Raw genomic sequence first — 25,724 nt, 5'->3', positions numbered from 1 at the left:
TGCCAGAACTACGACGAATTGCGACGGCAACGAGCTCTCACCCGTCGTCCATTTCAGCCTAACCAACCACTCGCTGCACTGGACGTCGTACCTGACCACTCCCGCCTTCTAGCACAAATGAAAGACTTTGTGCGTGAGGAGGTCGCACGTCAGCTTTCTCTCCTGCCGTTTTGTCAGCGCCAAGAGCTCCCGCAGCAGCAGCAAGAGCAACCACCGACACCGTTAGCTCCCATGCTCCGACATGCACTTCAGGACCAGATTGCCGAGGCTATGCCAGTGCCCTTTCAGCAGCAAGTCGTCGCCGCGCCTCTTACTTATGCTGACGCAGTACAGAGGCAGCAGCCACACCAGCCCTCGCCGTTCAATGGACTGCCGCATGTCACCGCTCCTACTCAGTCTTCCGTCGCATGGGCTCCTCCCCTCGCTACCACAGCCTCGACTCAGCCGTATGCCGCGTGGGCGGCGCCCCTTGCTACAAATGCCTGGCGAACGCGCGATAACCGGCCGATTTGTTTTGCGTGCGGCGGACCTGGCCATATCTCCCGATACTGCCGTCGTCGCGTGCCCGCCTACACAGACGTCCGACCACGAAGCAATTACATGGACCGACCACCTTTTGGTTATGAAAGTTCGGATCGTCAGCCAAACACGTCTTCCCGTGACTATCCGGCAACTTCGTCTCGTCGCTCACCTTCACCCAATCGACGCTCCTTGTCACCCATGCGTCCACGACCAGCCCCTCAAAATGAGGGAAACTAGCCGTCACAGTTCAAGGGGCAAGAACTGCGCTATCGAAATGTTCAAGTCCTCGCACCTTGCCGTCAAATATCGTCGAAGTTTTTGTAGACGGCGCCCATGCATACGCTCTTGTGGATACCGGTGCCGCTGTGTCTGTTATAGACGCCAAACTTTGCCGCAAGCTCCGAAAGGTGACCACGCCGCTTGATATGTTCTTACGTGCAGCAAATGGAGAACCTGTTCGACCTATAGCCGCCTGCACTGCCCGACTCAAAATTGCGGAGGACCACTACATTGTTGAGTTTATCGTCCTTTCCTCGTGCTCTCATGACGTCATCCTTGGCTGGGATTTCCTATCCCGTAATCGTACCGTTATAGATTGTGCCCGTTCCGAACTTGAACTGCTTCCGTTCTTCGAGCAGCCCTACGACCACACCAATCAAGCCGCGCACAAGCTAGTTGTCCAAGAAGACAATGACATTCCACCGACAACAGCTGTTTTGCTCCCTGTGGTCTCCGACGGCATGCGTGATGAAGTAGCATTTTTCGAGCCATCACGCCTCTTTCTAAGTCGGAAACCACTTCTGCTCCCTTATTCAGCCCTCTCAATTTCTGATGGAGCCAGTGCTCTCTGCCTTACCAATCCTTTTCCGCATACCATCAAACTGTTTAAAGGCGAGTCTCTTGGATGCGGACGGCCCATTGATAACGGACAAATTTTTACAGTGCACTCTAAGCCGAAAAAGACTAAAGTGGGGTATGCCATTGGTCCTTTAGGGGTTGAAATGCACTGCCACAGATTTTGAACCAATTTTGGACTAACTGCGGGAGTAACTGCAAGGGCTCAACTGTTACGCCAAGCACTTACTCCGCTTGGTTTAAATGTTGACCCCAGTAGAATGCTCCAGCGGGACTAACAGTTGAACCGCCTGGACCAATGGCAAAAAAAATGGCGACACTGCGTTTGTGCAGTATATTTTATGTTTATTCCAATTTAATCAGCACTGAAGATCATAGTATGTTATTCATGCAACACACACACACACATACATGCGCACTATTATTTCAAAGTAAAACACTGCAAACACTGACTGCCCGCGCTGTACTACAGAGAACAGACTCTCGGGTATATATAGCACAGTATTTTGACCTCGCATCTAGTGCCAGTGGGCGACTTTTACTCGGCTTAAGAAAACAATAAGTATTGACACCGTAACGCGAAAATTTACATGGGCTTATTCGCAGCACCGATGCGCATCGATCTTTTAATATGGATCCATCTAATCTTCAACATGCCTCCAGCCCGAGAATACGAATTATCAGCTGGTATTCGATCATGTCGGCCGAACCAGCGTTCGCAGTGCAGGCGCACGAGTCCGCAAACACAAACATAGCAGCGGCGCTTGTGCGGCAAAGCCGGCGAAGCAGCCGCAGGCGCCCCGCCGATGCCATACCGTGTCGGCTTGCCGACGGCGTCGCTAGGCTTACGACGAGTACGGCTGAACGACCGGCGGCGATCGCAACATGCGGCTCGCGTGAAATTTTCGTCGTCGTTATTTTATAGTCACAAATGAACAATAGGTAAGTGCCCCATGTTCGCTGTGTCTTACGGAGTGATGTAGATATCCGTATACTTACAGCGACGAGAGCGTTCGCAGGCACGGTTCTTTCATCGTGATGGTAAGGCACAACCTGTGTACCGCTGGCCGCACGATTAGTCGTATCCGCGATCGCCTACACGTTGGATTTTTGATAACGATTGTCGCATGGATAAAAAGACATAAGTTTGCCTGAGCTACTATTTTTGTGAACTTGTACGCGACGCTTCCTTCGCTTGTGCCGGCAATGCACTCACACCGGCAGCCCGCTTCATAACGATGACGTACGAAGCCTACTTTTCCTATATATCGCTTTGAACTTGTGGTCACTGTGTGGGTACACGACCGCTGATGCACAGCTTACCTTTATTAGCATTGTCAGTGTTCACCGTAGTTCGAACTTATTCAGCACATTAAAGCGAGTTCTCGGCATTGCCCGTGTTTGCGGAAACTTTCACTTGGCTTCGGCTCGCCCGTGCCGGCATGGTGGAAACGCGAGGGCACTTGCTGTGTGCACTGACAGCGTGTTGTACTACTTTCCTCTCATAACATCTTCTATTCGTTTCATAGTGCTTCACTTTCACAGTGGCGTATAGCCTATTTAACTTGTTTTCATGATCGCCGACCACGCCGAGCATTGCAGTGCAGCATCGACAGGAGGCGATCGCGGCGCAGTTGCCCTCCCCGTTGGTCCCTTCATTGCCGGGCGTTTGCGCAAGACACGCATTGTCACACATTTAGTCCCTGTTGGACGAACCGTTCGTCCATTGGTTTAACGACTGCAGTTAGTCCAACTTTGCCGAATTTCGGCTTAGAGTGTGCCGCAAGAATCATCCCAAAGTGACCTCGCCACCGTCAGTGCTCTTAACCACTCTCATCTACAGGCTTCAAAAGTGTTCGATTCGGCGATCGCAGACGGACTGTCACCATCTGAACGATCTGAACTCCTCCAACTGCTGTACCAGTACCGCGAATCTTTCGATGTTGTTCAACCTTCACTTGGCCGCACTTCTACCACTCTACATTACATCGATACCGGCTCCCATGCGCCCCTACGATAGCGACCATATCGTGTTTCTGTGACGGAACGCCAAGTTATTACCGAACAGGTGAACGATATGCTGCAACGTGGCGTCATTCAACCTTCACAAAGTCCATGGGCATCACCTGTAGTGCTCGTTAAAAAAAGGATGGTTCCGTTCGCTTCTGCGTGGATTACCGGCGCCTAAATAAGATCACTCGAAAAGACGTGTATCCTTTACCCAGGATTGACGATGCCCTTGATACTTTACAAGGTGCCGAGTTTTTTTCATCATTAGATTTGCGCTCAGGGTACTGGCAGGTCCCCCTTGCCGATGCCGATCGACCAAAAACAGCCTTCGTGACACCGGACGGTCTGTATGAGTTTAATGTCATGCCCTTCGGCCTCTGCAATGCGCCTGCCACCTTCGAGCGCATGATGGACTCGGTTCTTCGGGGTTTGAAATGGCAAATCTGTCTCTGCTACCTCGACGATATAGTCGTCTTTGCGCCAGACTTTGGAACACATCTCGAGCGCCTCAAACACGTCCTCACGTGCCTGAAGAATGCTCAGCTCCAACTCAACCTCAAGAAGTGTCACTTCGCTGCTCGCCAACTTACGATTCTCGGGCACGTCGTATCAAAGGACGGTATACTTCCAGACCCGGCTAAGTTACGTGCTGTCGCCGACTTCCCCAAACCAACGACTATGAAGCAGTTACGGAGCTTCGTGGGGTTATGCTCCTACTTTCGCCGGTTCGTGCGCAACTTCGCCTCTATCATTGCGCCTTTGACCGAACTTATAGGCAGCACCACTGATATTTCGGCATGGTCTTCTGAGTGTGACCAAGCCTTCTGTACCCTTCGTCGTCTCCTCACTTCGCCACCAATACTGCGTCACTACGATCCTACGGCAGCAACTGAGGTCCACACCGACGCCAGTGGTGTCGGCCTCGGTGCGGTTCTCGCGCAACGCAAGCCTGGATTCGCCGAGTATGTCGTCGCCTACGCCAGCAGAACTCTTACCAAGGCTGAATCAAACTACAGCGTCACCGAGAAGGAATGCTTGGCGATCGTTTGGGCGCTTGTCAAGTTCCGCCCATACCTTTATGGCCGTGCTTTTGATGTAGTAACGGACCACCACGCATTATGCTGGTTATCGTCGCTTAAGGACCCATCAGGTCGTCTTGCCCGTTGGGCTCTTCGGCTTCAAGATTATGACATTCGCGTGGTATATCGTTCCGGCCACAAGCATGCCGATGCTGATGCACTGTCACGATCTCCCCTATCCCCGGACATCGCATCTATTTCCTCGGACAACACGTTGTCAGCGCTTGACGAGGACACCATCTCTTCTGCACAACGTAATGACCCATGGATCGCTTCGCTTCTTGACGCGTTATCTGAGGCACCGACACTTCCAACCACTCGAACCCTGCGCCGCCAGGCTCCGCACTTCAGTATTCGGGATGGCCTCTTGTACCGGCGCAACTATTCAGCAGATGGTAGGAAATGGCTACTAGTCATTCCCCGAACGCTGCGCTCTACCATCTGCGCGTCGTTTCATTCCGACCCGCAATGTGCTCACGCCGGTGTTTTCAAGACCTACGAGCGCCTACGAAAAAGGTATTACTGGCGCGGAATGTTTACCTTCGTCCGCCAGTTCATTCGCGGCTGCCACGAATGTCAGCGGCGGAAAAGCCCGCCACATCCTGCAACAGGTTCATTGCAGCCACTTCCATGCCCAGACCGCCCATTCGACCGTGTAGGAATTGACCTCTACGGACCACTACCATTAACAACGGCAGGCAACCGATGGGCTATCGTGGCAGTGGATCATCTAACACGGTACGCTGAAACTGCTGCTCTCCCCACAGCTACAGCACAAGACGTCGCAACTTTCATACTCAATCGTTTTGTGCTTCGTCATGGTCCTCCTCGAGAACTTCTCAGTGACCGAGGGCGCGTTTTCCTCTCCGATGTAATACAAGCACTTCTTCAACAGTGCCATATGGTTCACCGGAAGAGTACAGCCTACCACCCACAGACGAACGGCTTGACTGAGCGGTTTAATCGTACTCTGGGGGACATGCTCGCTACGCATGTCGCTTCTGATCAAACAAACTGGGACCTCGTTCTTCCATTTGTGACATACGCGTATAACACCGCTACGCAAGTCACTACAGGGTTTTCCCCATTTTTTCTCCTGTACGGTCGCGAACCATCACACACCAATGACACTTTACTCCCATACTCGCCAGATCCCTCCGAATACAAGCCTGTCTCGGAAGCCGCTCGTTACGCAGAAGAGTGCCGCAAGCTAGCCAAGCGGCTTACTACATCCGACCAACAGCGCCAGAAGGAGATCCGTGACGACAAACATCGTTCTGCACCGACGTTCGTTCCTGGAGCACTTGTATGGCTTCATGTACCGCCCTGCGCCCCTGGTGTATCACCCAAGCTACTCTCCAATTATCATGGTCCCTACCGCGTGGTCGAGCGTACTTCACCCGTGAACTACGCTATTGAACCCCTCACGCCACCGAGCGACCGTCGTCGGCGTGGACGTGATATCGTTCACGTAAACCGTCTGAAGCCGTACTTTGACCCGCTTGTCCCCACGTGTTAGATCGCCAGGATGGCTTCAACTTTTTCGCCGGGGGTAATTGTAGTGAATAAGAAAGACGTTGATACCATCAGGTCAGCTATCATCAGCACAAGAAGAAGGCACGAGATCGGCGATCAAGCACCGTCATCTGGGTTCGCCTGCGTTCCTTTAGAGCTACCACCCGCTTGCTCAGTCCTTCAATAAACCCCCTTTACAATTATAACAAAGTTACATCTTGCACGAAAATGAGTTCACTATATACGAAAAATTGTTATAAAAATATATGCCTGACACCATGTTTATTGCAAGAATATTCTTACTTTACTTCGTTATAACCAATATTTTGTTATATCCGGGTTCGTTACATCGAGTTTTTGGTGTATCAGCTTGCGCAACACATCGCGGGGATACCCGCAATGCTAGCCGCTATAGGTCACTCACACTCGATGGCCTCAGCCTTGCTGCTGCCCTCGAGCAGCTTCTCCGGGTGCAGAGCCACCGGGTGTCGTGGCTCGCGGTGCCGAGGCACCACCGGTGTAGTGGGCATGCACACGCTGCTCGACGCGGCCACCGACGATGTACCCGACTGACCGGATCCGCCTCGCGGTGGAAGTTGCTGTTGCTGAAGGATCGACTGGTGCTGCTGCTGATGCTGCTGCTGATGTTGAGGCGGCGGAGGCGGCGGACCCAAGCCGGCTCGGTCGGAAGCCCGCGGAGGTCGCGAGGATGCCATGTCCCGCATCGGAGCCTGCGAGGAAGACACCAGGAGACCAGGCGCGAGATTGAGCGGACGGCTGGGCAAGTGGCTGGTTCGTGATCCTGGTATAATGCGCGCAGAACAGAACAGAGACTTTCTCAACGCCCGTGTTTTGTTCTGCGCAATATACTAGGAATAAGTTTAACGGTTTCAGAGAATGAGCCGCTTCAGATCTCTGTATTGGCACTACACTGCGTTTCTAGAATTTTCTAGAACATTACTAGGGAACTTTACTGTCTTTCGCACGCTCCACTTTTTCACACGCCTACTGTTGGAGGTCGCAAGTGAGAGCAAATTAGTCAACAAGTCCAAGCACATGGACACAGAGCATTGAAAATGAGTTGTTCCTTTTATAACCCTTCCCCCACTTAGCGGAATTCTGCAGAACTAATTTACAACAGGGCAAGGGTATACGCACGGAAAGGGACACGAACCTGCGACCTCCTCTCCATCTTCTGTATCTTGGCTTTGACCAGGTTGTCCAGGCGGAACGAGTGGGCCTCCGAGGCGGCGTCCTGAAAGCCCAGCTGTCGCTCGAGGGCCAGCTTGCGTTCCTCGCGCAGCTTGCGGTTGTCGCCGCCCGGGGGCGTGGTGGGCGTCGGCGCCACGGGCAGCTCGTCCTCGCGCCGCCTCCTGCTGGAGGCCCGCGAGCGCACGCTGTGGTCCATGGTGAGCTGCTCGAGCTTGGCCTTCATCTCGGAGCTGATGCGCAGCTTGCCCACGCTGCCCGGACGGGTCTCGCCCTCGAACGCCCGGATGATGGGCTCCTCGTCTCCGCGAGTGCGGACGGACTCGGACTGCGTGCGGTCGCGTTTAAGACTCGAACAACGTGTCTTTGAATTTGGACGGTGGTGCGAGAAGAAGCGAAGCACCACAGGAAGAACAGCATCAACAACGGCATAGGACTACACGCGAGCACGTTCAGCAAAGTGATTGACTCATAATCGAGCTTCAAGGCTCCACCACTCGGCTGCGTAACAAAATGGTTCTTGATCATTTCTAAGCATGATTTGAAACTATAAGTCCTAGTCACAACGCGAAAAAACTGCTGGAATATGCCCCTATATTTCACACCCCTTTCATTTTTAGTACAATCTAATCGAGCGTTATGGCCAGTTGTCGGTCCCTTTGATATCGCGCGAAAGACGACATGGACAAGGAAGGACGGTACAAAAGATACCGTGCGCAATAGTGTCAGGCTACGAGATGCGCTAACTGCAGTGGCGGCAAGTGCTGACCTTGGGTGATCCAGCTTCGGTGCCGTTGGCGTCCATGTCCTGTATCTCGGGAAAGTCGACGAGGTCCTCGTCTTCGTCGTCCAGGTCGTCGAGATCATCCAAATCGTCGCTGCTGGAGTCGTCCTGGAGGCCGGCGGCGCGCCGTTCTTCGCGCTCCTGGCGCCGAAGCCGCTTGAACTCGAGGAACGACGTGGGCTGGCCCGGCAGGCAGTTACCGGACTCATCGCGAGGTGGCGGCCAACGCCACTTGCCGATGCGGACCGTTTTGGCCCGCCCGTAAACATCTGCAGGCGAATGACGCATCAAAAGTGAGTTATGATTTTAGGTCCTCCTTATAACGAATGGCGAGCAGTATAACAAAACAATCCAATTATTCTTACGTGGCTATGCCAATAGAGAGCTGTAGAATCCAATCGCTCTAGAAAACGAACTATTCGGGCCTATATAGTACCGAGCTTCGGTCGGTAGTAAACAATGATTGAAAACTGACACGGAACTACCAAAAGTGACTGACAGGCCCGTGGCCACTGACCTTGGTACTTGGCCATGGTTGTTGGTGACATTGGCGGAAGTGGTGGTGGTGGTGGAGGGGGTGGCGGCGGTGGAGGAGGAGCGCCCGACGAAAGTCCACCGCCGGGGGCGCCACCACCGTCAGCTTTAAACCGTAGTTCGCTGAGAACGCTGCCGAAGGCGTCCCTGGGAGACGCCCTGGTCGCCGCCGTCGCTCCTGCGGCATGTGACGTGTGCGCTGCTGACGCCGTTGTAGACGTCGCCGTTGCCGCGGGCGCTAGAAGTCGTTGTTGTGCGAGAGTGGCGGGGTCGATGGTCGGTATGGACAGCGACAGAGGAGTGAGACCGGCCATCGGTGAGCCCAGGATTTGCTGTTGTTGTTGCTGCTGCTGTTGGGTGGAGTCACTCGCGTTGGCGGCTCGGGCTAGGAGGCCGCCAGCTCCGCCGGTACCTTGAGGCGGAGACGCAGCTGGAACCTGCGTTGCAGTTATGATGGTAAGCACACCTTAGGGCGAAAGCCATTTGTAAGGTCGAGAAAAGTTGAAGAGGGCGCACTAATTTGTGTTGGTTCGACAATTGCTAGTATGTTCTCTGCCTATACGGATTTGAGGCAGGAGAGAATCAATACAATCAATTGGGATGTAAAAGATTGTTTTCGCCTGCAAATCCTTCTAAGTAAATGCGTAAGGACAACGTGAGTTTTTGCCGTGTAAGGGACCGCTGCAACACTTAATACGCAAGCAACGTAGGCACCAGTGACATGCATTTACCTGTCTACCGGGTGGTAGGGGTCTTTGAATTAGAGCGTGTCTTTAAGAAAGCACCAGCTACGACTAGCAACAACTCTTTCAGTTGTCTCAGCGATGTGGGCTGGAAATCGTCAACGCAAGTCACTGACACCAAATTGCCATGAATTTTCTCTTGACGCAAATTGACACATGAGTAATCGTTGGGAAGCGGCCTTAGACCGGCAACAGAGATAAATAGACTGATATAAAAAGCGCCCGCTATAGTTGTCTGGTACCTGTTTCCTAGCACACTCACATGAGCTTGCATGGACGAGTGAAACGCGTCTTTGAAAGCCAACTGCTAGTGGGCCGTGGCTCGTTATGGAAAGTTGAGACTCGTTAACTACGCATGATTGAGACTGGCTGAACAATAACAGACTTTTTGCGTTTTGACCTCCACGTTGGCACGCTTACAGCCAGAGCTTGCACACCTAACAATAGAGACCTGTGAACAATGTAGGCTTCTGTCTCCACGGGCATGCCTGTTAATTCTATTATGGCGTAAAGCCTGTGAGCTATCTCGAATCAGTCGGTGGCTAGTTCAGACGTTCCAACACACGTATTTCAGTGTTTGCAACATTTTTCAAACAGAAGCTTCCTTGGTTGTACTTCAACGGGATTGGGTGTCAGTAGTTCGAGGTTGTCTTGGCGTGCAGTCTTTGCGTGGTTAGCTTAATCATCTGGACCAATTAAGCTTGGTTTGAATTTAAATGGACCAATACTGTAGCAAATAGGCTGGAGAACCATTAATCTATTGTTGGCTTCATTATCGTAATAGATTACATCAGAGTTATATTGATTTAATCCGGGTATAACCATTTAACGAACCTGCCTCGAACTTGATCGTATGCTTCAATTCCTGTTTGCTCGTGGCCGCTGACGTACTTATAGCAACGAAAAGCCCGTTCTCGTTAGTCAAACGACAATGAAGTTGAATACCGTGTAAGGCGGAAGTTCAGGGGGATATGAAACCATTGAGCTGTGAAATCTTATAGCCCGAAATGTCATTGCAGCATACGTTTTACAACTGCACTTGTCTTTCAAGACTGCAACTACCTACCCTTTTAGCGTGCGTATCTGCCTATTTCATGCCCCCCCCTCTTACCCAATCACCCACTTTTGTATGTGTAGGAGGGCTAGTTAGAAAGTATGCACACACACACACACACACACACACACACACACACACACACACACACACACACACACACACACACACGTGTGTGTGTGTGTGTTCGTGTGTGTTTGTGTGCGTGTGTGTTTGTGTTTGTGCGTGCGTGGGTGTTTGTGTGTGTGCGTGTGTGTGTGTTCGTGTGTATGTGTGTTCGCGTGTGTGTGTTCGTGTGTGTTCGTATGTGTGTGTTCGTGTGTGTGTGTGTTCGTGCATGTGTGTGTTCGTGTGTGTGTGTGTTCGAGTGTGTGTTCATGCGTGTGTGTGTTCGTGTGTGTTTGTGTGTGTGTGTTTGTGAACTTCGAGGATAGTGCGGCCTTTCCTTGGTCGGTTCCTCAGGCGGCCCTTTTATCTAATCCCCGTGACAATGCACGGGGGGGGGGGGGCAACCCGTCTGCTTCCAGCGACGCTCCTTCTCTCTCTTTTCTTTTCTTTTTTTCTTTCTTTTTTTTTCTTACTGACGAACATTGCAGAAAAGCAATAGTCACTGCCGCTTTCCTCACTAGTTCATTGTGCGATTTTCGCCAATCTTTTTTTTTCTTTTTTTTGTCGCTTCCAAACTGGTTGGGCTGCCGTCTGCTACGGGATGTGCCATTTCACTTACGCTCTCCAGAGAAGGCTGGGCCGCTAGCCGAAATCATTAGGAGAAAATAAATAATTGTTTTCTTTCCTATGCAGCAATACTCCAGAAGTTTATAATTCTAGTTACGGTATATCCAGAAGAGGGTTTGTTCATTACCTTGTGCTCCGAAAGATTTCGTCGAATAGAGTTGAATCTAGCATAAGGTCGAGACCGTAACATAATTTTTTTTCTCTTACGCTTGTCCCGATTACACGTCGACCGAGCGCAATCATTCTCAGCGTCTTTTATTTCTATTTTTGCGACATCTTGCAAAGACGGCATGTCGTGACGAGAGCCAACTCACCACAGATGACTGAAGCAGCTGCTGAAGCGCGGCGCTCTGCTGCATCAGCTGTTGCTGTATCTGCAGGTTCTGCTGAACGGCGTTCGCGAGGAACGCTCTTTGCTGAAGCTGAAAAAGAACGTAAGATATATCTTCATATACCTTGGGACCTGTGTCTACGAATGAAAAGCAAACAGAAATGTTTCAGTTTATGACGGTGCGAATACACCAATGGTTTAGCATAGCCATGCAATATTTTTTTCCCCCGCAGGGTTTTCAGAGTATGGTCCCTCCCTTTCCAGTACACAGCATGGTGATTCAAGTATCCATCATCAAATAAACACACTCTTTGATCGCTTTGTTTTCGGCATGGCTGATGAGGGCAACACAGGAGCAATTAGTCAGAGAGCTAATAGACCAGAACGGTCTTTCTGCCGCGTATGAAGTTGGTCTAACCGCACAGGGGCAATTTTCTCCCCTGTCTGTGGACATCTTAAAGGGCTCTTCACCAGGTCTGAGAATTTCGCACAGGCAAGCGGGATGCACGGACTGAGTGCTCCCGATCTCATCTGCCAAGATTTGCGATAATGCGCGCCCCCAGAAAGAGGTGAAATGTCGGACTGAAAGCCCGCTTGACCTTAATCTCGCGGGCGCGTTCGTAGGAACGGTCCAGCGCAAGGCAAAGTAGCACGTGACACTGCGAGAATTATTCGTGGCGACCTGTGTAATTTGTGAAATATGTTGCCTCAACCATGACGTTTGCTACATGACGTTTGCTACATGACGTTTGCTACAAGTATTAAAACATGCAAACAAAATCTATGTGCGTTACGTTTTTTTTAATTTCGTATCGAGCGAGATAGGAAACTAATCTGTCTCCATTCCAGTTGCGCTGATGTTCTCGCATCGCTCCGGCGGCAGCATCCACAACGTTGGGCGTTTTTCTGATGCATCACACCTTAAAGCAGTTTAAGCGATTCGACACATTTGTATCGTGGTAAGAATGCACGATCCATGCCAGCCTCTTTAGACGTGTGCGCATATACAGGGATCCATGCCGCAAAAAACAGGCATACAATTCAGTGAACATCGAAACGACACAACGCAACTGGCGTGCACAAGCTGCAGCATGGGCATGTCGTGCGAATATAAGCTTGCGTGCGCACGGCGGCTTGTGCGTCGTGTGATCGTCCGGCCCCCGAGTTGCTCCGATACCGAAGAGGGCCGGGAATGAATTCGGCTTGCGAAGTCTACACTGGGTGAGCGGCTAAAGTTTCAAGCTCACCTCCTTGCATCGTGCTTTCGCTACTCTTAATGAACCAATTTGAAAATTCTAGTGGTACAAAGCTTTTTCAATCAGCACACTACCAGTGTCTAAGTAAAATTTCTCATTTAATCTAGGGAAGAACCTTCTATATAAGAAGCAGATGGCAAACAAAACCAAACCCACGTGGACATCTTTTTTTTTTATCTACACTCTGCTTTCCCCTCACGACAGTCCACGGTTTAGCATTTGTTCTTCATTGTCCCGAGGCTCCGCGACAAAGCCCCTCCTGTTTCTTACGTATGCGAGGAGATGCCGGAGGGACGCCGAGAAGGCAACGCGATGCGGACGAATACATGTGTAGAGGCTGATGGGCCACCATATTTGCCAGGCCTTGTAGGTTTGACAGTGCTGAAAGGAACTTATGAGATGGAGTATAGGTTGCACTCCATAGAGTTCCGAAAGCTCAATTTTGCTCGGTAACATGATTACTGGTCTTCAACTGTACTCGAAAGCAAAATTTGAGGTTAAATAGCATTCATACGGGCACCAATTTTGAAAATAGGTATTTATATTCACTCATAGTAATTCAGGCACGAACGAAAAAAACGGGCATTTACAGGCACAATAAAAGCACTTCTTGGCATCAAATTCATGGTCATATATCAAATTGACACGATAGGAACGCCAGAAACAAGATAAGCATTTACCTATAATCCGGTCTCCGGTCATATATTCGTCTGGGCTGAAATTAACACGCACGCATAGATTGTGAGAAGAGTTTCAAACCTGCATCATGTGCTGCTGCAGAACCTGCTGCTGGATCAGTTGAGACGCGTCCACAATCGGCACGGTCATGCCTGTTGATGTACAGAGACAAATGTTGGAACATTGAAATCAAAGGCGGCACCGTTTCCTCGGCCCCGTTTCCGAGTGAATTGCAGCGCCTACTCACCGGAAACGTTGTACAAGGGCAGGTTGTAGAGAGAGGCCGCATTTTGCTGAGCACCGGACCCACTGGCTGCGCTTCCTGTGCCGGAGCAGCGCAAACGAAGAGAAATGACCACGCCACATTCAGAAGAGACGCTCCCCATAATAAATCTCTTATCTTTCATCTCCCCCACCCCCCTTCCCACGCGCAGGGTAGCAAACCGCCTGCCTATAGACTGGCTAACCTCCCTGCCGTTCTTTTCCTCCTATTTTCCTTCCCCATTATCAAAATTAAGAAGTTAAGAGGATGACGCTACTTCAAGCAGTCGACAAGGGCCTCGGAAGGACGGTAGACAAGGGCCTCGGTAGGAAGGACGTGGAGCCTGGAATCAATTATCGACAATCTAGTCGCAAAGGGGAGTTACCAACAAAGACCTTGACTGGCTCTAAAGAGGCTAGGAAACTAAAGAAGCTAGAAGGATATGCTTCAGGTGCCGCCTCATATGGGGCCGGAGAATTACACAAGCGGATTAGAGTAGGCTACAGTTTTCTGTTTAACGCGAGCATGTTTGCCCAGGATACGATGCCGTACAATGAGAAGCGTCGGTAGAGGTATGAAAGATTGCGCTGCCGACGTAAGCGTGAGCAAAATAAAATAGAAATAAAGAGTGCGGCCAGGTTCAGCACTACAGCTACTTTCTCAGTGGTAATCTGAAAAAAAAATCATCTAAGAGAGTCAACCTATGCCAGTGGCTTATGTCGGGTTTCGCGACAGTGGACATAGTGTACTTAGTGTAAGCCTATAGTACAAAAAGTTCGAGGTAATACAAAACAATGCAGCTAAGGACTGAACAGCGACCTACCGGCTGTCAGGGGACCCGTTGAAGGGCTCTGCATGGCCTGGAATCCGATAAGGGGAGACACGAGTCCACTACCAAGCCCCAGGTTAGCACCCATAGTCAGTGCACCTCCTGCATTCTGGAAGAGTATTCAATACGGATCAATGAGAACGAGTATGGAATAGAAGACGTCAGTGGGTTTAATGAGCCGCAGCTCCTACAACAGCGGTCAACGATTTAGCTGTACCTGTGCGTCCATAGACGGTCCGTCTCCCTTGAGAGCTCTGGTCAGTAGCACCGGGTCCTGAAGCGAACTCAGGCTGTCGTCGTCGCCGTCCCACGCCGAGTCGTCTCCTCTGAGCGACGCCGCAAGCGACCTCGCGTCGCTCAGTTCGTCGAGGCCTCCGTCCAGGAGCACCGGGTTGAACAGGTCGTCCAAGTACTGGTCAAGGTCGGACGTGTGCGACGGTATGCGCACGTTTCGAACGTGCGACGCCAACGAGGGGGCCTCCGACGTGTCCGACAACGCCGAGCTGCGAGCGCACTCCGACGATGACCCGGCGGCCGCCGCCGCGGCCGCGGCGCGACCGGCCAGCTGCGCCTTCGCCGTGTGCGAGTGAGGACCCTTACGTCGTCCGGCTTGAACAGCCGAACCACCGGAGTACTTGACGTATCGCGTCGCGTCCGTCGTCCCGCTCCTGGCGTCGACTTGGGGGCTTTCGCTGCGGTCCGAACCGGGACGACCGTTGAGCGGCGAGTCGAGCATCAGCTCGCTCGCGGTTTCGGAGGCCGACGGCGGCACCATGCTGCCTCCGGTACTCCGGGAGAAGTACCGCTCGTTGAGGACCGACGCCGAAAGGCCCCACGAGGTGCCTCCGTCGTCGTCGTCGTCGACTTCGTCGTGGTGGGAACGTCCAGATGGTGTCGTCGCTGCCGTCATGCCAGTGGCATCGTCCAGGTCCGGTCTGTGGTGGACGGTGGCCACGCATCGTTGCTGCCCGCCACCGGCAGAAGTCGCGGCAGACTCTGCTCGGGCCAACTCAAAGTAGCGGCCATTGAGGGCACTCCTCTTGGAGAGGGCGCTGTCCGGAGGTCCTTCGTCCAAAAGGTCTTCCATGGACCGAGAGCGGGCATGGGAGGAAGAGGCGACGGAACGGCCGCCCAAGCGGGAATCGCGGCGGTCGAGGGAGCCGTCTGCACCGGCTGCGTGTAAAAGGAGATCACACAAGTCCCATTCTTTTTATGCGCTCTCCAAATAAATAAAAGATACACGGAGTTGATTTGTTACGAAGGAAGAACGGAAAAAGATGACTGGTCAGCCTCAAAGCTAATAAGGCCACTTAAATTAGGTAAGGGACATAGTGGAATACACGCAGCAGGGGTCCTATTCCCCGATCCTAATTTTCGCACTGTAGTTGATCATTATGAATAAACTAGCGAAACTTCTGATTGTCTCAAGGCCACTTATACGATCACTGCAAAGTTCAAAGTACCGCAGCGAGTATGGGGCCTAGCGCGACGCTTCCTAGCATGATTCTTCTTGGCTTTGCATAACGCATCCAGGTGACTAATTAACGATGTCATATAATCACGCGCAAGCAGTGGTTGGGAGACCACACTCGTGCAAAAAAAAAGAGGGTGGCTGCTTGACTCAATTGCCCTTGGGAATATTGCACCATGCATTGAGGAAGAATAAAGCAAGAAAGAACGTTACGTCCTTAAGCTATCCTCAGAAAGACAGCCTCGTATGACGCCGCCGCCGCTTCCTACCGCTGTGCGGTGCTTCCTGCATAAGGTCTGAGGATCCGCAGCAGGCGCAATCAAAGCGAGCCGACCAATAGCAGCAGTTGGCTGTCACGTGACCAGGGCTATTTCTGCTTTAAACTTTTTTTATGAGTAGGCTTCAAGGTTTTAAGACGCTCTCCTCTAGCATTTTCTTTTTATCTTCCCAGTGCTCCACAAGACCACAGTGCTACCTGGTTGAATGGAACAACTTTTTTTCCGGATCCGCCCAGCCGCTAGTCTCGGCCACACCGCTCAGACGAAGTCCTGCTGGATAGCCGAGACTCTGCAGATAGGAGACGAGACGCGTGTTCCACCATCGCTTCCGCAAACATTATTCAGAGCCTGTTTGCCTATTTCGGTGCTCCCACAGCATGTGACGTAAGGAGGGGATGTCTATTCTACCATTGAGTCAGGGTAGAGTTCCAGGAACATCTTGCGTAACTGAACAGGGTTGGCGTAAAAAGCCCTTAGCGATTCGCAACGCTCTGTCACCCGTTGCTCCTTTACTTTGGGTGAAGTGGAAGGAAAGTCCGCCTCTAGTCGTGATGGTGCATCGCGTATTGCGGATAGCTGGTTAGTCGGCCTTTTATTAGTAGTTCCTTTCTCACCGGAGTGCCGAGGTTGGGACTCGACGGAGCGACGCGAGCGAACTCCATCCATGCGACCTCCAGCGCCAACAGCAGCCGCGGCAGCCGTAGGAACAACGGGCGGTGGCACTGGTATGGGCTCCCTAGACCGGCTGGGTGCCTTGCGACTGGACACACGTACGGGGGGTGCGGGAGGCGGGCTGGCAACGTCCGCCGGGTCAACCTCGTACGTATTCACCCGACTCGGGTGGTGAGGCCTGGGCACGGCATGGAAGGAACGCCATTAAACAAAAATTTAACAGCAGGAAACAGAGTGAGCAAGCAGTGGGACTTTTCGATTATTAGCCTCTGACAAGAACGAATTACCATGTGCATACGTAATGGTACTCGGTCGAAAGCACCGGCTCCATTGGGCAGGACAAGACTATCGGGGATAATAATCCTAGAGGTCAAGTGAAAAACACATCGTCATGAAAGCTAGAGCCACGAAATTAGCAATATAATTGTACGTTTGTGTTTGTTAAGCTTCTTTTTTCTCGCCACGCAAATGCGCCACGCCCCGAGGATGCCTGAAAGAGACCTGCGTGACATGGTGCTACGTCACTTCCATTACGGGGGCAACTCGGCTTTGGAGCTGTCTGCTGTCTGCACCAAAAAGGCATTGCTTAAGCAAATTGTGACGAAGCCTTCAGGAGGCAATGCTTGGCGCATTAGTGAAGCCATTTCTTGACTCGGAGATGCGATCGGGGGCCGTGATTCGACCATCAGTGCAGTGCTTCTCTGGCCTTTTTGTTTACGACGCTAGAGCCACAGCTGTTAACACGCACTCAAAGACAGTCACTGAAAATGGCTTGGTGCACTCACGACGTCTCCGGCACGGGCGTCGGACCGCGGGGGTCGTGCGAAACGAGGAAGTACGACTTGCACACCGGAAACGCCGGCGGAAGCTCAGCCTCCGAGATCAAGTCCAGCACGTAGTCGGCGCCGCAAAGGCCATACGTGGTGGACTCGCCGTGCTCCAGGTCCACAGTCCAGCCGAACAGGTCGTCGATGCCACGCGCCTGGATCAGCGGCGCAGCGAACTCCTCACCCGTCGTCCACGAGTCCACGGCCACCATGGAAGGTTCCGAACCTGCATGTATATTTAAGGGGTAAAAAAAGCAATGGTTGCATATTGACGTTGGAGGTGCGAAGGGCTCGGGAAAGCTACATCGCTGTGGAGTCCGTAGAGCACATCTTGCTCGAGTACCCAGCTAATAAAAACGAGAAGCAACGATACGTACCAAGATAACCTCGAAAAACTTTGCCAAGGCCCCTCAATCTTAACATGGACACTGGGTCCCTGGACTTGCCCTCGCAGCGCGACGAGCTCAGAATTTCTCGTTTACATATATTGAATATATTGTCTCTAAAATTGTGAGTTTCGAACCAAACAAAACTGATGTTACGCACCTTCAATCGACAAAGCGTGTGCTGTGCCCATCAGTTTTAGATGCGAAGCATCTTACGGTCGAGTTCAATCCGGTGTGCGCCGTAACCACTCTTACTGCGCATGTGCGCCCCCTTTCCATTTATCCTCTCCTACGCTCCTCCCTCTCTCGCCCCGCAACGCCGACGCAGGCAGCATCTGCTAGCCTACCTCACTCTCCCTCTCTCTCCTCTAGGCATCTCTTCCCGCGGCGTTTACGCCCCTTCTTGCACATGCGCGACCCTCTCCTACTGTCTCCTTTCCTATGCTCCACCCCTCTCTCGCCTCACAACGTCGACGAAGGCAGCGTCTGCTGGCGAGTTTCTTGATTCAAATAGCCGAGTGCTCGCGCTGGACAACCGTTCACTGGCCACCCCGCATATTAGGCACTAGATCTTGACCTAGGGCCGGTGGGAATATTTCCCCTGTGCGTTGTTGAACAACTAAAGTTCGCAGCGCGCGCGTGAACTAAAAGCGGACTGTGGGTCTGTATGTCCAGAGTTTACTGTCTCTCATTGCCCATTAGCCGCGATTGGGATGTTCCAGTAGGAAACACCGGTCCATCACTGGGTGCTTTGCGCCTCCCCAGATTCCTCTTCCGCGCAACGCCGTGATGAGCGCCAGTGTAGGCGTTAGCGTCCGCTGTTTCGCATCTACGAATGATTGACTTTAGCAGGAGATGCTTTAATTTTTTTTTAATATTTGTACATCTTACATTAACTGTTGAGACTGTCTATTCATCGACTTTGGCACCTGGTACAACACTTGGCCATTATTTTTTTATTGCATATCTTTCAGCCCTAAGTTTTCTAGGGCCCTTTTCTCCCCTCCTCCCTTCTACTTGCAGGAAAGAAAATAGGCGAATGTACGCTGGCTGAACATTCTGCTGTGAGTAAAGACCTTTCTCTCTCTCTTTTCCTCTTGTTCAGAACATGCATACAAGCGGAAGTTCACGGACACTTTAGAGGTATCTTAGGATCATTTTTGCACTAACTCACTCATCTAACTCAATATTTTGCAACTTTTTTTATATGGGAACTAACGGCCCCAAAGAGACCGTTTTACGAACCGAAACAACCATAAGCCGCACGTACTTGGCCAAATACGCGCGGTATATTAAAATAATGAGGCAGAGAACAACTAAATATAATATCTGACACAATCTAAAAGAAAACACGATACGATAAGACCGGCAGAACTCGGCACCTGAACCCGCACCAGTTTCTCTGTAACCGATGTCTACCGTGATCACGAGCGACCGCTAGCGGGTCACACTGAGGTAGACGTGCACCCACCGTCGTGGAAGGCAGCCGGCAGCGCCATGCGGCACTTCTTGGCGTTCGCCTGCCACTCGAGCATGCAGGGCGGGTAGGTGCGCGCGTCCCGTCCCTGGGAGCGAAGCAGCTGCTGCTGGCAGTGGCCCGCGTAGCCGTCCTTGTCTCCGTGGTCGGACACGTACCTGCGTCGCGAACGCGAAGAAAATCGGTTGAAGCTCAGTACGAGATTCCCGTCTGCTTCTTCGTTTCTTGTGTTCGTTATTTTATTGGCTAAAGTTTTTATTTTTTCAGATGCAAGGTCCTTCACCCCATCGCAGGGGTCTCGGACAGGCATCTCACGGACGATTATTTGACATCCCAACTTGCGCGTGGCTATTGTCTCATATTTCATTCCTTGATTTTTAAAACCCTGTCCCGATAGCTTCGAAAAGACGAACACTGTATTAAAATTGCCGCTTTTTTTGCGCTCGAATTGAGGAGCTTTTTATCTTAACAAAACAGTACCATTATTTCAATTCGATGGGGTTTCTTTATTTCACTAACTGTGTAAAAAAGTAATAGCTCGGAGATGGCGTGACCGGGTGTCACTTCAATAAAATACGAGCCCGGGCAAAAGTGACGCAACGTGGACAAGTGTGGTCGCCCCGCGTCAGGAGACGCAACTGAAAGGATTACAGTCGCAATCGGTCATTATGGTACAAAATTTCATGGCAACTATACTCACCAACGGGAAAGCAATGGTTAATACCTACGTTTATGAGCTAAATTGACGTTACATGTATCAAAAATTTCTTTTCGTGAGGTGCCCCATGCGGTCACTACGTGTTCAAACATAGCTGCATGCTGAACAAGAAAGCATCTACGACAACAAAGTTCATATTTTAGTCATTATGGAGATCAATATCGATACGTTTTCGAATTTCCACGTCGAACCCCCTTCGAAAAAGAACCACGTATCAGATACGGGAAAGGCCGTCCTTCTATAGGCAACAGTCGCAAACATTTTTACTCTCCGAAATTTTGTTTCGCACCCCCCCCCCCCTTCCTGATATCTGCGACTCGCTTAAGAACAGTTGCTCGCAGTTGTATTCTAATCAGAACAATTTGAATACCAAAGACGTACCTCTTTCTTTCGCATCTCAATTACCCTACCCACTCCGTTATAGTGTAGTTTAGCGAACCAGATGCTAGGTTCTGGTTGACCTTGCTGCGGCCTATCCGTCATTTTATTATCTTTCTCTTTCCATCTTCCTAATTCGGCGCGGTTGACTATCTATTACACGACTACCCTGATTCGAGATGAACGTGCCATTCGCGGTAACAGAGCTCACGCTATATAGCACATACGTACGGTCTGAAGTGGAGACTCTGGGGACTTCAGTGGCGTTAAGTGTACAGGCGGCTCTGCCATGTGCACTACGTCGTATACAGGCAAAACACAGGGCGTTTCCGTGCTTCGCTGAGATGAGGCACGCACGCAAACAGCAGCGCCGAACGTGGAATGACGCTGGGCGCCGGATCTTTATCGCCGGCGCCGTCTCGCTTGCCGTCCTCAGCGCATTCATATACAACGCGCGGAGGAAGCCCTAGCGAGTCGCTGCACGTGGAGCCGACGTTGTGGCGTCGTTAGAGCGGCGTTGGAAACGGAGACGGGCTGAGCAAAATAACCGACATAATGGTACCCTGCAGAAACGTAGCGGATATCAGACGCCCCCATCGTATAGGGACAAGCCGTTACATATTCTGTTCTGCGTTACCTTCATCCTTGAGTCTTCCGTGTCGGAGTTCCGTCAGGAGTTCCCACTCCGACCTGAACTCCTGACGCTACTCGTAAGTGTTCGTTCATGAAGTTACGGTCACAAAGGCAATACCCAATGTTTCTCGCCTCAACACAAACCCAAACCAGAGGAAGGCTGGAGCGACAGTTAAGTTAAGACTTTCATAAAGTCTGCGAACTATACGTACCTACGCGTGTGAATGTGCACACGCATTATTTAGTAGAGATTTAGATATTATTGCTTGCTTCTTTCACGTTAGACACTTTAACGGGTCGTCCATGCGGTAAAGGAACTTCCTGAGACTGTCCCCGAATGTCCAATAAGGAGTGCTAAGTTTTGCGTCCACAGCAACATCTGCACGTGATATAGTAATGAGTCATTATTTATTTGTCCCCTCAATTAAATTGTGGAAAACGCCAAGTTTGTCAGTATATACATGCAGGCTAGTCACAGCAAAATCTGGAGAAGCGGCTTTCTTTGAGCCAGTTGTAAAGTTTCTTTAGGTGCCAACTGTGAGTACAACTGCGAGCTATACTCACTATATACCATTATTAAGGCTTCCCGAACGCGCGGCCCATGAACTCTTCGCTAGTGGTGCGCGGAATCACCAGAACAAACTTTTGTGACTTTAATTCTAATTGCTACCAACATTATTTTCTCACCTATTGCGATTCGTAACGCTTTGCTCGGGGGAAGCCACAAAGACCGGTAGGGTCACGGGCATACATTTCCTGGAGCAACCGACGCGGTCATTGTGTGATGAAACATAACCGTTGTAACAAACCTCCGCTGAGTACTAACAATTTTAGTCAATCTGCAGATCGGTGTAGATATTTTTTCTATACCAGCAGTTACGACTCGTATATGAGGTATGGAAAAGACGTTTCTATGAAATGGGAAAGTTAAGCGACCGACTTTGTTTTGTGACTTGAGTCTCGCGTATGATGACTCTTGGATGACCATACTGCTACGTGAAGTTACGTCACGCTCACCTCCCCTTCTTTTTTCCTCCTTGAGCTCTCCCTATTTGGCGCTTGCTCCTTCTTTCTATCTCTCTCTATCTATTTATGTATTTCTCTTTCTTTATCGCTCTTTCTTTCTCTTCCTGTGTTCATCTCTGCATTTCTTCTCTCTCTCTCTCTCTCTTTTTGTGAATGCGCGCTGGGCGTACCTGTTCGGAGCAGGAAGCACAAAGTGAAGAAGAGACCGAGATAGCGCGATGGCACGATGATGGCCGTTAGTTACGGACCCTATAAACGAAGCATAAATAGCTCCGCTGCTATATCCAAATGTCGCAGACAAATGATGTAAAAGATGGAAAACAATACAGAATTTACGTTGTATATAAACGCTTTCCAAGCTGGTCGCGCGTTTAAGTACTCTCCCGCAAAGGACGCCTGAAGTGACGACTCGGTGGTCCGAGTTCGTCTCATTTATTAAAGACTATAGTCTTTCTTGGTGACCTTCGACGCAAAAAAAAAAAATTGTCTGTCTGTCCATTTGTCTGTTTGTCCACCCTTAACGATACCAGGTACTCTAAACAGCACCAGCCAATACCCCAAACGGCCAACCCGATCCACAGCGCCCACCAATGTTGCTCAAGGTTCAGCGTTCATACTTGTGCGATTGTCAATACAAAAAGCAATTATTGCGCATATCTGAGGCGCTATATAACAACTTGTATATATTTTGTATGTGCGTGTTTTAGTTATAAAGACATACATAAGTAATTCTAAGGACCGTAGCGTTTATTACGCTGCGCTGACCAAGCAACGCTTGCTAGAAAAGGCAAGTGTTTCCAACGCTTTGCTAAGACGGTGGTGGCACCTACCCGTCGCCTTGCGTTCTACACCTTATCACCTCTGAGGCGGGCGTGCACACCCGTCTCAGAGCCACAAGCTTCATTTTCCAAGAAATGAACTGCCAGATAGCGCTCATGTCTCACGTGTGACGTGACTCGTAGTGCTCGTTCGCCTCCGCTGCGCGCTCGAGGCACTCTAACCCAGCGCCTCCAGAATACCATTCACCAGTTTTCTTTCGCAGAACATCAAATAAACGTTTTGTTCGCTCTCTCCAGACGCCAGACCATCGTCTTTCGACGAAATTTGCAGATTAACATGCAGATACGGGGTCGATTTTTTTTTCTTCTCGCGACTCACTTGAGCAGGTACTTGTAGAGCAGCGGCGACGGCGCGAAGCACCCGAGGCAGTTGGCCATCAGGAGCCACCCCCTCTGGCGGTTCGCCTCGTTGTCGTTCTGCCACGTCTGGTTGGACAGCTGGCACAGCAGCTCGTCCCGCATGGGCCTCTCCTGGAGCGCGCGCTGCACCACGTAGTCGCCCAGGACGCGCTCTCGCCGCCCGCTCAGGTGGCCGTCGTTCATGAAGCGCAGGATCTGCGTTCGTCGTCGTCGGCGCGACAATGAGCGCCGTCAACGGTTTGTTCTTGATATGGCTGAAAAGCTTACATAATATAAAAAAGTCTCTTCAGGAGTAATTTCGTCTATAGTCGTACGTAACTTCAGCATTACGGAAAGGTCTTCTCTGGATGACCGAAGCCTAGCAGCCCGTCGCCTCTGCAGCAAAAACAATATTTCACTCATGCACTTTGACTCATGCTTTTCGAAGGCGTCGTTACCAGACGTTGTATTCATGACGTCAGCCTCAAGTGCGCACCCATTGATGCAGGCCTGTGTGGTTTTGAGAAGGAGATGCCGGGGACTTTTAAAAGTCGTATGAGGCTATACTAATCCTCTTACTAAGCAATAGCTACGCCGCTCAACCACTGGTATGGACACCAATAGACGATGAAAAGGATCGGCCGATGGCACAGCGTCATGTACTGACCAACTTGAACAGTGCCAACGACTCCTGGTGCTGCGCGTCCGAGCTCTTGGCCAGGAAGGGCGTCCGTATGGGCTCCCTCTTCATGCCCCACACGTGCGACTTGAAGTAGATGCTGGTGAACTTGCTGAAAGCGTGCTGGTCCACGTCGGCGGGCAGCTGCCGAGGCACCAGCGTCAGCGGGGGCGTCACGCCGCCCGCAGAGGAACCGGAAGTGGAGGACGACGGTGCCCTGGCCACGGCGCCCGCATATCCGGGCCAGTCGTCCAGCTTGCTCAGGATGAAGGCAAGCTCGGCCGGAATCTCGAGGTGGTTGACGCCGGCCACGGCCCGAGACGCCCGCTCGTCCCGCGCCATGCGTTCCTTGGCTCGCTCCAGGGCCAGACGGTCGGCCTCCCGCTTGCGGGCCAGGATGGCTTTTATCTGCGAGGGATTGCACACAGCAGCGCCTGTCTTCATTCACTCCGAAAACCGTTACTTGAGACTTGTCCCTTGCTATAACGAACACCGATATAGCGAATAATTGGTTATATAAAAGCAACAACAGGCGTGTGGGATCGGGCAAGTTGGTATACCATACTTGGATATCCTCAGCGCAAGAAATAGACACAGAACCTCGTGAAAGACGACGCAGATGTGTTTGTAGTTAGCTGTGTATTGATGTTGCATTTCTTGGTGTCTTACGTTCTAGCCTAAGCATACGGTGATTATGTTTTGCGCAGGAAATATATTAAATGCGAAGCACTTCTTTGCGTACTGCAAGTACTTGGAGTGCTGAATCTATCTATCTGTCTGTCTGTCTATCTATCTATCTATCTATCTATCTATCTATCTATCTATCTATCTATCTATCTATCTATCTATCTATCTATCTATCTATCTATCTATCTATCTATCTATCTATCTATCTATCTATGTATCTATCTATCTATCTGTCTGTCTGTATGTATGTATGTCTGTCTGTGTGCACGTATGTATGTATGTATGTCTGTGTGCACGTATGTATGTATGTATGTATGTATGTATGTATGTATGTATGTATGTATGTATGTATGTATGTATGTATGTATGTATGTATGTATGTATGTATGTATGTATGTATGTATGTATGTATTTATGTATGTATGTATGTTTAGCCGCCTACGACTGGGTGCTATCGTGATCACCCCCTCAACTTGGGGTAAACCGAAATTAGCATGGGAGGGTAAGACGGTTCGACGAATATGACTTGCTCGTCATGACATGAATAATGTCACAATCCCGTCGCGTACGCAGTCAAACCGTTTCCGTTAGACGTGTGGCATGTAGCCGCGGGCGGGTATGTGCTACAGGTGATTGGACGGAGGGACGGACGGAAGGACGGGTGGATGGATGGATGGATGGACGGATGGATGGATGGATGGATGGATGGATGGATGGATGGATGGATGGATGGATGGATGGATGGATGGATGGATGGATGGATGGATGGATGGACTTTATTTGGTACTTCGGAACGTGCTTTAGCACGTTGCGGGACGCTCGCACGTCGGAAAAGAAAGACCAAGTCTCTCTACTGCGTCGGGGGCCCGTTGGACTGCCCATAACTGTTGTTCGAGTCCGGAGCTTGTAATAGCACCC

The 25,724-nt window shown here is 50.9% G+C and overlaps 1 protein-coding gene across 2 annotated transcripts in view; it reads right to left on the bottom strand.

Moving 5' to 3' along the window:
* Myo10A (unconventional myosin 10A) overlaps positions 1–25,724 on the bottom strand; it is a 180,265-nt gene that overhangs the window by 57,437 nt on the left and 97,104 nt on the right. For both annotated transcript variants that reach the window (XM_075868746.1, XM_075868747.1), the window contains exons 19-32: positions 24,108–24,527; positions 23,421–23,656; positions 19,502–19,665; positions 17,603–17,870; positions 16,760–16,995; positions 14,614–15,569; positions 14,391–14,505; positions 13,553–13,627; positions 13,387–13,457; positions 11,355–11,462; positions 8,492–8,945; positions 7,960–8,243; positions 7,156–7,518; positions 6,406–6,712 (exon numbers count right to left, since the gene is read on the bottom strand). In XM_075868746.1, the coding sequence (XP_075724861.1) occupies positions 6,406–6,712; positions 7,156–7,518; positions 7,960–8,243; positions 8,492–8,945; positions 11,355–11,462; positions 13,387–13,457; positions 13,553–13,627; positions 14,391–14,505; positions 14,614–15,569; positions 16,760–16,995; positions 17,603–17,870; positions 19,502–19,665; positions 23,421–23,656; positions 24,108–24,527 (4,057 nt within the window). The remainder of the gene's footprint in view (positions 1–6,405; positions 6,713–7,155; positions 7,519–7,959; positions 8,244–8,491; positions 8,946–11,354; positions 11,463–13,386; positions 13,458–13,552; positions 13,628–14,390; positions 14,506–14,613; positions 15,570–16,759; positions 16,996–17,602; positions 17,871–19,501; positions 19,666–23,420; positions 23,657–24,107; positions 24,528–25,724) is intronic.

This window comes from Rhipicephalus microplus, chromosome 7 (genome assembly GCF_043290135.1).
Source record: "Rhipicephalus microplus isolate Deutch F79 chromosome 7, USDA_Rmic, whole genome shotgun sequence".
In the NCBI taxonomy this organism is placed as follows: Eukaryota; Metazoa; Arthropoda; class Arachnida; order Ixodida; family Ixodidae; genus Rhipicephalus; species Rhipicephalus microplus.
The sequence above is the reverse complement of the archived record's forward strand: the minus strand, read 5'-3'. Positions and strand labels throughout refer to the sequence as shown.